This window comes from Choristoneura fumiferana, chromosome 24 (genome assembly GCF_025370935.1).
Source record: "Choristoneura fumiferana chromosome 24, NRCan_CFum_1, whole genome shotgun sequence".
Classification (NCBI taxonomy): Eukaryota; Metazoa; Arthropoda; class Insecta; order Lepidoptera; family Tortricidae; genus Choristoneura; species Choristoneura fumiferana.
This window is the reverse complement of record NC_133495.1, coordinates 14,839,559-14,854,103: the sequence shown is the minus strand read 5'-3', so window position 1 is coordinate 14,854,103 and position 14,545 is coordinate 14,839,559. Positions and strand designations below refer to the sequence as shown.

General features: G+C 37.1%; 1 protein-coding gene across 1 annotated transcript; it reads left to right on the top strand.

Annotated features, from left to right (window-relative positions):
• Nucleotides 1-2,772: 2,772 nt before the first annotated feature.
• On the top strand, nt 2,773-13,917 carry LOC141441436 (lipase member H-A-like). The gene is made up of 4 exons (XM_074106174.1): nt 2,773-3,048; nt 10,341-10,488; nt 10,983-11,123; nt 12,370-13,917. Exons 1-4 carry the CDS (start codon nt 2,946-2,948, stop codon nt 13,049-13,051), a joined length of 1,074 nt encoding a protein of 357 aa, XP_073962275.1. The 5' UTR covers nt 2,773-2,945; the 3' UTR covers nt 13,052-13,917.
• Nucleotides 13,918-14,545: the final 628 nt, after the last annotated feature.

Sequence of the window (14,545 nt, the reverse complement as noted above, 5' to 3'; positions counted from 1 at the left end):
TTTTCGAGGATGAAAAATCGATGTAGCTTGGTCTTATCTCTGGGAAAATGCTTATTAATTAACGAGTTTTAGCCCGAGCAAATCTCGGCCGCCCAGGTAGGTAAGTACTATTATATTATGCAACGAGCAACAATCTTGTACCTTTTGTTAGGTCTCAGGACCTTGGCTTAAATATCTAAAGATGAAATCTCTGTCATCTCGAATTTCAAAGTCGTAAAACGTGTTCTTTATCTGGGAGAAGGTTCAAGGTCATTCATTGCGCGATGTTTATACAGTCAAAGGAAACTTGGTACCCGCGACTGCCCGAACGAGGGTTATGGTTTTAGAGCGTATTTTCTATTAATTCAAAGTCAAAGTCAAAGTCAAAATATCTTTATTTAATTTAGGCTATAACAAGCACTTATGAATGTCAAAAAAATCTACCACCGGTTCGGAAAAACCTCTATTGAGAAGAATCCGGCAAGAAACTCAACGAGGTATATTTTTTTAAACAGATTTACAATATTATTAAATGATATTACATCACAAGTATTTAACACAACTTTATTTTTAACACAGTAGGTTCGCTATTTGAAGGGATCGCTAATGCGGATCGGAATTATTTCCAAATATGCCTGTCCATGATATAATCATTAACTTTATAATACGCCTTAGATACTAATGTCTTCTTGACAATAGTTCTGAATGTTGTATCCGTTTCATTTGTAATATTGTCAAAAGAAACCCGTAAGCGATATTTGATAGCTACGTTTATGCAAGAAATGCTACCGTAGCATGGTGAACGGCTGTGTCGCTCTGAAGATGAGCGCTGGTTGAGTTCGAAACGTGTCAGTGTTGTAAGGGGTGGTGATTATATAAGAATTAATATCTACTCGCATTATACTTAGACTAATTACGCGTGAGCAACTCAGTCTTTCGCTAATCGAAGCCACGCAAAATCCTAAATATTAGGATTAAGACTCTTTAATTATTGTAAAATGCTTTTTGTTTCTTTTTGCTTGAAAATAAACAGCTTAAATTTTAATTTTTTAATTTAATTTTTTTTTTTATACATGCTTCATTTGATATATACGTGAATTAATTATAAACATTAATCAAATTTTAAGTTCATTATTATTATGCAATGGAAAGTTAAAAATCTTTGAAAAAAAATAATTATTTAAACTGATTTGATTATTTGAACTTATTTTAGAATCTCGACAGTTTTATTTACTTAAGTATTGAAATAAAAACTTTGACATTTTTATTTTCACTTGCATTTTTATCCTACTACTGTTACTTACTACTACTACTACTACTGTTGTTACTACTACTACTGCTTCTGCTATTATACTACACCTGTTAAATTACTGACTACTACTACTACTGCTTCTGCTATTGGTGCTACTACCTATTACCACTACTACTGCTGCTTCTGACTATTAAGCATCTACTACTGTACTACTACTGCTACTACTAGGTACTTTTTTTACATTCGACTGGATGGCCAAACGAGGCAAGGGTCTCCTGATGGTAAAGATCACCACCGCCCATAGACACCTGCAACACCAGGGGATTGGCAGATGCGTTGCCGACCTAGATCGCCTACTCAAGGAGGGGATACCTCAAGTGCCAGTAATTTCACCGGCTGTACTCTCCACGCCAACACAACAGTGCAAGCACTGCTGCTTCACAGCAGGAAGCGAGCAAGATGGTGGTAGCAATCCGGGCGGACCTTGCACAAGGTCCTACCACCTGCAAATTACTTACTAGTAAGGCATGCTTATGGTTTATGCATCTATATTGATTCTTTGGCCCTCTGTTGCCCGTTAATAAATGATTTTATTTAATTCTAATTCACAGGCTAACAGACAGACAATGAGAGAGCTTGGGCCGCAGTTCCCACGCGGGCCTAATGCGGATCGGGAACTTCACACACACCGTTGAATAACTTCGCAGGTTAGAGTGGGTTTCCTCACGATGATTACCATCTCCGTAAAGCTCTTGGTAAATATCAAATGTAATTCCGCAAATGATTTTCTAAAAACTCAAGAGCTGTGAGTTGGTTTGAACCCATGATCCTCTGCTTGAGAGGCAGTAGTTTGCCACGGCTTACATATTTACCTATTTTAACCCCCGACGCAAAAAGAGAGGTGTTATAAGTTTGACCGCTGTGTGTCTGTGTGTCTGTCTGTCTGCGGCACCGTAGCTCTTAAACGGGTGGACCCATTTGAATGCGGGTTTTTTTATTTGAAAGCAGGTTTTCTAGCGATGGTTCTTAGACATGTTTTATCAAAATTGGTTCAGCCGTTTTTGAGATATTGAACTTTGAAGTGACAAAGTACGGGGTTTTCCAACTTTTTGTCGGTAAGGTTATAATTGTAACTAGTTTAATTAAAAAAAAAATCTACATTATCGTATTAGGGAAAATGATAACCTAATGATAATTGTTCAAATGTTTGAAAAAAAAAATATTAGCAGCATATACATTTTTCAAGACTACCAAGACATTATTAACTCGAGATTTGAACCATTTAGTTTAAACTGAGTTTAAATCTTGTCAAATTAAAGGTCGTTATTTTTTTTTCTTAAGGTGGTTGTCAATGTTGTGATGAACATGAAGTTAGTTAATTTTCCAACCTTCCCCTTTGACCACATTATAAATTAAAGATACAGTGTTAGTTAGGCAAGATTTTGAAATAGTTCTTGCTACATCCTGTCGCCTTCTTTACTTACATACCTACTATGTTTATATTAGGTATAACAAGCTAGGTCAGTTCGAAAGGAGCTGGCTGTACGAGCAGTCCAGCCCGTGCCTTCGGATTTTAAAAACAAAAGTCTGCTTTTAAATATGGAAACTCTATCGTTAATCCATTCCAACGTTTATTTTCAAAACTTAGTGCGGGACTAATATAGTATTTACGATTTAACACAATTAAAAATGTGATTGAGTGAAACTTGTAAAAATGAAGGTGTATGTGTGTCTATTTGTGATCTTGAGTTTTAGTTTTTGTGTGAATTTGGATCATAGAGCAGAGGAAGGATATCCGAAGGGGTTCATGCCAGTTTGTATGTTTTTTTTTAAATATCTTAACTTCCGAGCAGAAACACAATAATGCGCACGTGGTGCTAAAGAATGCATCGGTTTCCGTCTCAGTACGACTCAATAAACAATTAAACATTATATAGTCTAAGGGGCTGTTTCACCATCCATTGATTTGTGTTAACTGACGGTTTGATGTGATGCCGTCTCCGTCTATTCGAACAAAACGAATAGAGACGGCATCACATTTAACCGCCAATTAACACTAATCAATGGATGGTGAAACAGCCCCTTAACCTTTCTTTGTAACAGCACATATAAATAGTCACAATTTAAAACACTGTCACTCCATGAGCGGCGGTGATTGCTTCCCATCAGGTGACCCGCATGCTCTTTTTCCTCTCTTATATACCTATATAAAATTGTCGTATTTTTTAATTTAAAACACTATCTTACCTTTTGGTAAGTGCTGATGAGGCCCAAAATGCAACTCATTGGTTTAGTAACAGCCTATTCACTCTATTCATCATCTGCTGTCTTATCTTATCATATTATTTCCTATCCCGTAATAAATGAATAAATGATTGTATAGAATAGTATCCCTAACTTGAGAACGACTTTATTGATTTAATTCATCTCTTTTTTTTAAAGTTTTCTTATACTTTAAAAAATAATTAAAAATTTGCAGAAAATCAGAGAATTTAAGAATAACTTTTTTAGTAAAACCTCCGCTCGTTTAATTTACAACCGCAATTAATTTGGCGCCAATTTTTTTAATGCAACGTTAGTGAAACTCAAGATGTTATTTCGTGGGAATTTATGTAGCATCCCGGAATTTTGCACGGAATTTGATATTCAGATAGCTGGAAGTCTGGAATAGCACATATCTAGGCTACTTTTATTAATTCACATTTCCCAACAAAGTCCGGTGAAACGAAACGTGATGAAACAGTCGCGCTGCTGTGATTAACTGCCCCGTCTTGCAAAAGCATGCTATGATCGTCGTAGATCCATTACAGGAATAGGCTAGGCCATGTCACAAACTAGGACTAAAACACAGATAAAAATTAAGACTGTTTTTTTTGGAATCTTTTTGTATTTTTTATTTCAATTCCAATTTTTTTGTTACTTTTACGGTCATCCCGTAAAACCTATATAGTAAACACAAACTGAAATATAGATGCACAGAAAAACCAGAAAAATAAGACCAGCGCTGGGAATCGAACCCAGGTCCTCGGCATTCCGTGCCGTGTGCTATACCGCTACACCACCGCTGGTGGTGGTGGTGGTTTTTCTGTGCATCTATATTTCAGTTTGTGTTTTCGATACAGATAAAAATGTCACGCGAGAGCCCTTTGTATGACTGAAATGCCATTTTACAGTTTTCTCTACCCAAAGCGTGATATTTTTATAGACGTATCTACAATTTGGACTCATTTGTATCTACAAAATTGAAGGTCCACGGAAAAGAACATGCCGAGTCACCTTTTTTTAAAATGGAGATTTTAATCTCAAAATATAGAGCTCACAAAGTACTATGCAGGTGATAGGACCTTGTGCAAGGTCCGCCCGGATTGCTACCACCATCTTGCTCGCTAATCCTGCCGTGAAGCAGCAGTGCTTGCATTGTTGTGTTTCGGCGTGGAAGTAAGACAGCCGGTGAAATTACTGGCACGTGAGGTATCCCATCTTAGGCCTCTAGGTTGGCAACGCGTCTACAGTACCCCTGGTGTTGTAGATGTTTATGGGCGGTGGTGATCTCTTACCATCAGGAGACCCACTTGCTCGTTTGCCATCCAGTCGAATAAAAAAAAAACTATGACTGAATTAAATAATCTGAAAACAATAAAAAAAAATTATCTTTAAATAAATGGTAACTATAGAATTGTTCGTTATGACTAACTTTCAAACCGCTATAACTCAAAAAGTTGCTTACGAGACTAGACACGTTCTTTCCGTGGACCCTTCATATGCATAAGAATTTAGTAAATTCTCGAAATTTCAATTCAATAGTCTAGGCAAACAAAGCCACAGGTTAAAGCTAGTTCATAGCAAAAGATAGTGCTTAAGGTGGCACTTTGCTTTGAATTGCTTAACAGTAAGCGGATATTACCATAGGATATTTCATTGGCGTTGCTTGTGCAGAATACAATGTAAATAATAGGTCTCTATTATTAACCTACCACTCGACAGTGCGACGATACCATGGTACCTACCTATCCAAAATCAAAATGCTTCAACACGTCCGTGGATACTTTAGTGTCATAAAGTTTAACCTTGATTTTGTGCATAAATCTTATATTATATAAGCTATTATTATATATAAAGTGTTTGACCTATCGCTCTTCGTGGTTCAAACCCCGGCTCGCATGATCGAAATTCATGTATTATTTGAAATTTACCACGAGCTTTTGAAGGAAAACTCGTGAGGAAATGAACCTGCGAAGCAATTCAATGGTGCGCTGAAGTCCCAGAACTATGGAAGTCTTGTTCTAAGCCTTGAGCGTGGGACGTTATAGCGGGATGATGATGATGATTATATTTTATATACAGTATTTGTTGTTGTTTTTTTACAAAAATATGGCGCTGTCCATTGGAGGACCATTTTGCCAGTGTCTAGTAGGTTTTGCCGTTGTACGGTAAAAAAAATCTAGAAAACGAAACATGAGACGTAATGGTGGATGAACGATGACCTAAGTGGTAATTAAATGAGTTACTTAACATTAATTTACGTCACAGTATTTTTAGGGTTCCGTAGCCAAAATGGCAAAAACGGAACCCTTATAGTTCCGCCATGTCTGTCTGTCTGTCCGCCCGCGGCTTTGCTCAGAGACTATCAATGATAGGAAGCTGTGATTTTGCACGAATATATATGTGAACTATGCCGACAAAATGGTACAATAAAAATTAAAAAAAATAATTTTTTTTTAGAGTACCTCCCTTAAAAAGAGAGCAAAGAGCAGGGCGTAAAGAGGGGTGATTTTTTTTTCTCATCCAACTTTGTAGTGTAGGGTATCGTTGGATAGGTCTTTTAAATTCAGTGATTTGTTTGCAAAATATTCAAGTTTAAAGTGCAAATTTTGATTAAAATCGGGCATCCCCCCCCCTCTAAAATCTAAACCGGTGGGTGGAAAAATTTGAAAAAGTTCAGGATGGTAGTAAGTATATCAAACTTACAAGGAAAACATAACGGTTAAGTTTTCTTGAGAATAGTAGTTTAAGAGTAAATAGCAGCCTAAGGTATACAATATACCTATAAACTTGGAATATTCCGTACAAAATACGAAATCCTTAGAAAAATATTACTTAATTTTTTCGTAATGGCTACGGAACCCTATTTCGGGCGTGTCCGGCACGCTCTTGGCCGGTTTTTAATTTCTTTATCCAAAACCTTGTAATTAGAAAATTAAGACGCGCGGCGCGGTGCGTCCGTCGATGAAAAAACCCGGACGGTTGGAGGCGTATTGGTCGCGCACTCCGGTCTGTAAAGTGGCTACCTAAATGTTGAGCGAACTATACCACTACCATGAGTTTACAGTGACCGTAGTCGATAGGGGCACATATTTGAATATCGAAATTTAAAATATCTAAAGTTAAAACGTCGACGGTCAAAATATCGAAAGTCAGAATGTCGAATGACCTTATGGTCGAAATTCAAAATGTCGAAAGTATAAATTAATCTATGAAATGACTGTATATTGTAAACACCATTATGATTTATGTTTCTTTGTTATTTACGAGTACATTCACACAGTATCTAGGCTTTTATAATCAAACACTAAAAAACGGATGTGTGTAGGTTTATTATGGGAACGACTCCATTGTGTTCTTATTTGTCTTTTCGACGGCTGTGTAAAAACTTGTATAGTAACAGCCCAGGGGGAATAAGCATTAGCTTTTTTAGAGTTCCGGAGCCAAAATGGCAAAAACGGAACCCTTATAGTTCCTGTATTTCTACCAGATAACAAATAAAACTATATGAGAATCTTTGGCCATTTTTACAGAAAAGTGTCCACAAAAATGAGACGGTTGAAACGTTCGAAACGGTCATTAGATCGTCCCATAACATACAGTGGCGTAACTAGGTGGACAAGGGCCCCGGCGCATTAGAGAAAGAATTGGGCCCTCACCCCCTCTTTTCACGTACATAGCTTGAACTTATATATTGGCCTTCAAAATTAAATATAGGAATATAGTAAGAAAATAATAAACAAGATAATAAACAAGAATAAGATATAGGATATAGTGAGTTGAACTTATTCTTGGTAAGCTCTAGGTTCGAGCCTGCTCACAAGAACTTTTTTTTCCTCTCTTCCTTTAACACACACACACACGGCAGTCACAGCGGAAGACCAGCGTTGGCCTACACGGCCAACTCTATGCTGAGCTGGGACCGCTTCGCGATTTCGCATATTGTTTTATATATTTTTTTAATGTATTTTTATTATGTTTTATATACGGGCGAAGAACGAATAAATATTTCTATTTCTATTCTCTAATGCTCCTCTTTTTTCAAAGCTCAAGTAGAGGGCCCCTTGAGCTCCGGGGCCCTGGTGCACTGCACTACCTGGCCCTGCGATAGTAACGCCACTGATTAACTTGTAAACTTTTGAAAATAGCCTGTATTATGATTTTTATTATAGTTTAAAGTTTAATAAGGTAAGTATCTTAATGTAATAAGTACAAAACTGAAAAATTAAACAAATAACGTAAATCAACAATGTCACTTAAAAAAAACTACGAGCAAATGAAGTTTAATTGGACACGCAATGTATTTCGAAATCCGCCATTTTGTTGACAGGTGATGTAATTTAGGGTATTGGATGCCTGTACATTGCTAGCCCTAGAACGCTGGCATTACCTGGCATTACCGACGTCATATAACATGCGCGCGCATAACTTATAATTGCGCGAGAGTGCGTAACAGGAAGCGCTTGCCGCAGTTCCGTTGGGCTTTGCATGATCATGATCACTATGATCATTGATCAATATTAAGTCTTGGATCGACATCAAGAGCTTCTTTTTGCTCGCGATGGAAAGGAGAGGGTAGTTAAACTTATACACGTTTATAGTCAGGGATTTTTTGCGTTTTGTAATTTATTAAGTTTTCCTTGAGTTTTTTGTACAGTCAAGTGAAAGGATACCGTACGGCCAAAGTTGTAAAAATAACACGACTTTATGCCCTTAGTTTTAAGGTCGTGTACAAAGAGTATTGTAATGTATAGGAATGTCGTGTATACATATTTTTGTAACTTTGGCCGTGTTGACATCTTTGCACTTGACTGTGTGTATCTATACATATAAAGGAATAACTTCGAATAAATTTTAATAGAAGCTTTTTTGTTCTGTTATAGAATTATAAAAATGGCGTATTACCTACTTAGTTTAATAATTATTCGCCCTCATTCTAAAGGCTAGCAAGTAAGTATATATTTTTCTTCCAACTATACTTTAATTTCATCATAACTGCACTAGTGATGTAACGAATATTCGCATTCGCATTCGCATTCGCGAATATTCGCATATTTTTGCATATTCGCATTCGCATTCGCAAAATTTCTGCGAATGTTTTGCGAATATTAATATCGGAAAAAAATACAATTATTAGATAATAGATAGGTTAATAAAATCAAAATACATTCATTTCTTATGTTTTTTATACAAAAAAAAATACTTAATCTCGTAATCACATTATCAGTCTTCACTTAATCATTTGGTATTATTTATTTATTTACTTTGCGATGCGTTCGTATAAACTGGGTAATTCTCGGAACAAAGTACAAACGGAACGCATTTCGTTCGAACGAAACTGCCATAGACAATTTGGCGCCAAAACGAAAAACCTGAATATTCGCATCCAAAAAATGACATTCGTTACATCACTAAACTGCACTAAATACCCAGCACAAAGCGGGACTTTCTGCTCTAGAGCAGAAAAAATGTATGAAAATCCTTTAGTGCATTGTTTTAGTTTTTTTTAATTGCACCACCAAAGAGGTAACACAAGTATTTTTGCTATAAAATTAGCCTGCATAGTGTAAAAAAATCTAGTGTTAGGTTGCTCAACCTGACGGTCTTATGAAATTTGACAGATTGCGTACAAAAAATTGTTGCTACCAATCCTACCAAAAACAGTAAGTAGCCGTATATACAAAAAAAACTTTGTGTGTTTAGTTGGCCAACCTGGCGCCCATCCGAAATTTGTCAGATCGCGGGTAAAAATATCTGCTACTGGCTACTAACTCTGCCAAAAAAAAGTAAGAAATAAAAAATAAAAAAGCAAATTGGCGGGAACCTGCGAATTTTTCGTGGACATTTTTTGAGAGTGCGAATGTAAACCAAAAATGGCATCATCGAGTGCTAGTGACATTACTTTCCTATTAATTGTTTAGCATGAGTTTTTTTCTTCGTCTACTATTCCTGTAATAGTTGGAAGAGAAGCAGATTATGCACCTCGCATTAAGTAATTTATATTGCCCTCGTGGTTTTTAAAGCCCTCGCTAGCGCTCGGGCTCCAAATCGGCACTCGGTGCAATAATACATAACTTTCTGCTTGGTGCAACAATCTACTATATTTCAATGGTAATGAAAACGTTGTGATATGTTGTTTTATTTATGAGTCCAACGGCGAATCGTACACCACACATAAACATAACGAGTTGGGTTGGTATGGTGTTTTATCTCACTCCAGTAACGGTATTACGTGGTGGTTTTATAATGACAATTAATTACATACCCATGTCGCAAAGCATTCATTGCGATTACTAGAGCAGCCTGAGCCTGATTTAATAAGATAGGCTGTTTATGTTGTTATTTAACTACAGTCTTTTACATTTAAATATAATTTACGCGAAATCATTTATCTAGTTTTAAAACCCGAAACGACACGACACGCCCGAAATAGGGATATTCTTCTAAGGATTTTGTATTTTGTACGGAATATTTCAAGTTTAGTTCGATATTTTGCAAACAGATCACTGAATCGAAAAATCGTCTTAGCAACTCCGTATTGGTTTTAAAATACCTATCCAACGATACCCTACACTACAAGGTTGGATGAATTTTTCATTGTAATAAGTATTTTGTCGGCATAGTTCGTGCAAAATTACAGCTTTTTAGCATTGAATCATTGATAGTCCCTGAGCAAAGCCGCGGACGGACGGACAGACAGACATTGCGAAACAAGGGTTCTGTTTTTGCCATTTTGGCTACGGAACCCTAAAAATGTTCTCTCGAACAGTTGGGAAAATAAGAGAACCACGAAAATTGCTCATTTGAAGATATGTTGTATTTACATCTCCCCTCGTCTCCTCCTAAGGTCCTGGGTCCTCGAAGCCGGCCACCATCCCCCGTAGCCAGCTGAAGCACCTTTTCTTCGTGGTACAGGGTCTTGGTCGGACTCGGCGGAAGTACACATACTGGACTGCCAGGAATATCGCCAGCGACCCAAGGATCGACTTCAAGAGGTGAGGAAGCTTTTACTGACACAGATCATACTCAAGGAGTGGGTGGAAGTATACATAGGTCTCCCCTGCAGTAGGCCTCAAGTTATTGCTTCGTTAGAGGTGAGTTGTTCAATACTTTATGATGATGATGATGATGACTGACGAAATAATTAGATTTTTACTCGATAGGCTCGGCCGACGCTGTCCGACGCGTCGGCGTCTTTTTAACCGACTTCAAAAAAAGGAGGAGGATCTATGCTCCAATGTTTGTATTTTTTTATGTATGTTCACCGATTACTCAGTCAATTGTGGACCGATTTCAAAATTATTTTTTTAATTGAAAAGGTATTCTTCTGAGGTGGTCCCATTGTTACCATTTTTCTTTATCCTATCTTATTGCGTACACATAAAGCTTTTTTGTATCGGCTTTTGCCGATTTGGCGACGCTAGATGTGGAGAGACCTTTGTTCAGCAGCGAGTCCTCCAGCTGTTGATGATTATTTGGAATATTCCAGACCGACACTGCTCCTCGCTATTGGCTACCTCGACAGTACCAGCTTCCCGATCTCCGCGATGTTCGCGAACGAGTACGAAGCCAGAGGCTACAACGTGATCCTGATCGACAACCAGCGGTTCGCTACCGTTCATTACTACCTGTGAGTATCTGAACATCAAATAATGACACTTTAGCTTTTTAGGGGTTGCTCAAAGAATTAATTCGCGGAAGTGGCGTTGGGCTGGCCGCGTCTGTTGTGGACGGCTGTAGACTGAAGAAGATACAAATACGAATACGAATACAAAATCATTTATTTGTTCAACACAGGTTATTACAGTACAGAGTACATACATACATACATGGGGTGTTAAAAAAAGAGTTGTTGCTCTATGTTGCGCCGCAAAGCATACAAATTTTACACTTAGTCAATGAAGCTCCCACATACATGGCAACCTTGCATTAACTTAATAATGTTATTAATAGTGCTATATTGTACTTATTGACATGTGAGTTGCATTTCATAATAAGAATACAATACAATACAATAAAGAATCTTTATATGTACCAGATAGTAAGCGATACAGACAACAAATTATTAAATCACAAGGTGAGCAATAAGCGGCCTTATCGCTTAAGAGCGATCTCTTCCAGGCAACCTTTTTACAGAAAGAAGGAAGGACTAGTTTACAATAGGTGGTGGATCAAAAGTAGATCAGAAAATAATAATCAGCAATAAAATGATATATCATTTAAAAATCTTTTATTGTGTAGTAAGCTTTTTTAACCAGATAGCTATATAATTTACTCTTCAATTCACTAAAATTTTCTATTTCCATTATTTCATTCGGTACTTTATTATATATTCTTAAGATGATGATGATGATGACCTATTTTGGGTTGAGGTACCCGAAGGATGACAAACGAAACTCTAGTATTGTCGCTAGGCTGTCCATCTGTCTGTTACAGGGCTGTACCTATCTACTTCGAAAAGTTAGGAGATAGACAGTTGGTATTTACACATAAAATCTATTAAATAAAGAAAAATATAGTATTTATTTAAAAATAAAATTTAAAATTTTAGGCGGTTCCTACACAAGAATCCTATTTTAATCTTATTTAAAGTTTTCCATGAGACCGACTCACCCTTGACCAATTTTTAATTATTTATTGTTGATAATTTTGTACAGTTCAACCAAGGTTCAACTAGATGTTTATGTCGCTTGGGACTTGTTCATTTTATTAGTTTTCCTGAAGATTCCTGAAGAAAAAAAAGAAAACCGAATTGTTTTAAGTTCCAAACGACATTAGCAAACTAGTTTATCATTCCGACTTTGAGGTGTACGTATAACCATAACTAACTTTATTTAAACTTCTAAAATGCCTACTCGTATTCAATTAATTTCCAGAGCCAGTCGCCTGATGCGTCCAGTCGGCAAGCTGGTCTCCGAGGTCCTAGTCCAACTCTTCCACTCCGGCTTAGACCCCTCCAAGCTTGAACTCTTAGGCTTCAGCCTGGGCGGCCAAACCGTCAGCTACATAGCCAAAAACTTCCAGCTCATGACAGGAAGAAACATATCCAAAATAACAGCCTTAGAACCATCTGGACCTTGCTTTAGATCGCTTAACCCTGACGATAGACTCGATGCTTCCGACGCAGATTTTGTGGAAGTGATTCACACAAACATAGATGGATACGGCATGGCCGCTAGAATGGGGCATGTGGATTTCTACGTCAATGGAGGCGAGTACCAACCGTCGGAATTGACTATGTATCCTTGTGCGACAACGTGCAGCCATTTCAGAGTACTGGCCCTTTGGATAGCAGCACTGAAACACCCAGACAAGTTTTTAGCTTTAAAATGTGATAGCATACAACAGGCTAGAGACTCAGAGTGTTATGAAAGAGTGCCTTTAGAAACTAATGTTATGGGTTTGAGAGTGGATAAAAATAAACCAGGGATTTTCTATGTGTCGACCAATAAAGGGTATCCGTATTACTTGGGGAAGAAAGGTTTGAAGGCAGAATATGCGTCGTGGAGGAGACTTAGTGATATAAATATGGGAAATGAAACGGAATTTTATACGTAGCGTTAGCAAAGTAATCGTTTGTTGAAGCTGCTTTAGCAGCAAACTGTTGGTTGAAAATGTAATGCTTTTCTTCGTGTCAGGACTAAATTAAAAATTACTAATGAAACAAATGTTGTCAGATACCTACAACATACGGTTCTATGAGGTAAATAATATGTTGAATACCTGGAGTACTGGTGGCTGCTACTGAAGTGTTTGAATAAGCCTTTGGCTTCATCTGCACTTTCCATCAGGTGAGGTAGGGGTCAATTTTTGTATTAAAAAAACTGAAATATCCTTGGTTTGCTCTAAATATAATTTGTTATTTGATGTATTTTGATTAAGGGATTTACATACATTTAAAAGGAAAACTATCACGGCTAAGGCTAAGTAGACTTGTTATGTAAACGAGTAATCTATCCAAATTTATTATTTAATATTTGCCGCATTTTAGCACGGAAACTTAACCTGCTGCACGTAATACACCACGCACTTGGACAATTTTAAAATTAACGCTTTGTCGACGAGATTGCAGACCAAGGAAATGAATGTTTGTGCATTAAAGGTCTTTCTTTTTGTAACTTTGACGTATGTAAAATAGTAAATATTATTTAAGTATTTATCAATTGTTTATTTAAGTAAGTGTAAAACTGTGTCAGTATTGAGTCATTTCAGGATGACGCGACCCTCGCAAGTCTATTCATGGTATGTTTGTCTTTTTACATGTTTGTTAGCAAATAATGGTTTTGTCAATAAGATAAAATGCTAAAAGTACTAAAACATACTTTGTAAGTGGTGCGTCAACTAAATTTGTAACGACAATGTGTTACAAAGTGAATTAGTGATATTCGAAAGTTCAAATAAACTTATAGATGAACTATTTTATATTATAAAAGTTTTTTTTAATCCTGAGGCCTTCGTTTTCACCACTTCTTTCTATCATATGGTATGAGACGAGGGTAGAAGGCCTGGAGATGTTGAATACAATTGCGAATGTCCGCGTGTTAGATAATACGGCTTCTCGTCGTTCATCAATAATCATCTTCCTGTTCACACTTCTCACGGGTTGGGCGACCCTAGCCTAACAAAGTGTCTAGAGAGTCTAGTGTAATACTAGACTGACAGTGTTCCTTGATTGGGATTAGTGATGTAACATTAAAACTACCATTCGTTACTTAAATAGAAGTATTAATAAATACCGTTGTGCGCTTTGTTAGTGGCAACTTGTAGTGTATCCCAGATAGTTTTTTGATGCGGAACATTAGCGAAGTTCCATGTACTTGTTCTACTGAGTTGGTTCAATTGAACGTGGGTAGGACTCGGGGGCTTAATACCATAAGGATGTTTTTGCCGATGCCCAAAACCCTGAAAATTTGGAGATTTTTTACCCAAATTCTGATCAAAATTCGGTTCAGAATCTTTACTAAAATATTTCACTATCCTTGGACGTAGCTGCTGTGATAGATTTTCTTCTACACTATTCTGAAGTCGGTCAGCTAGAGGGTACTCATTGCC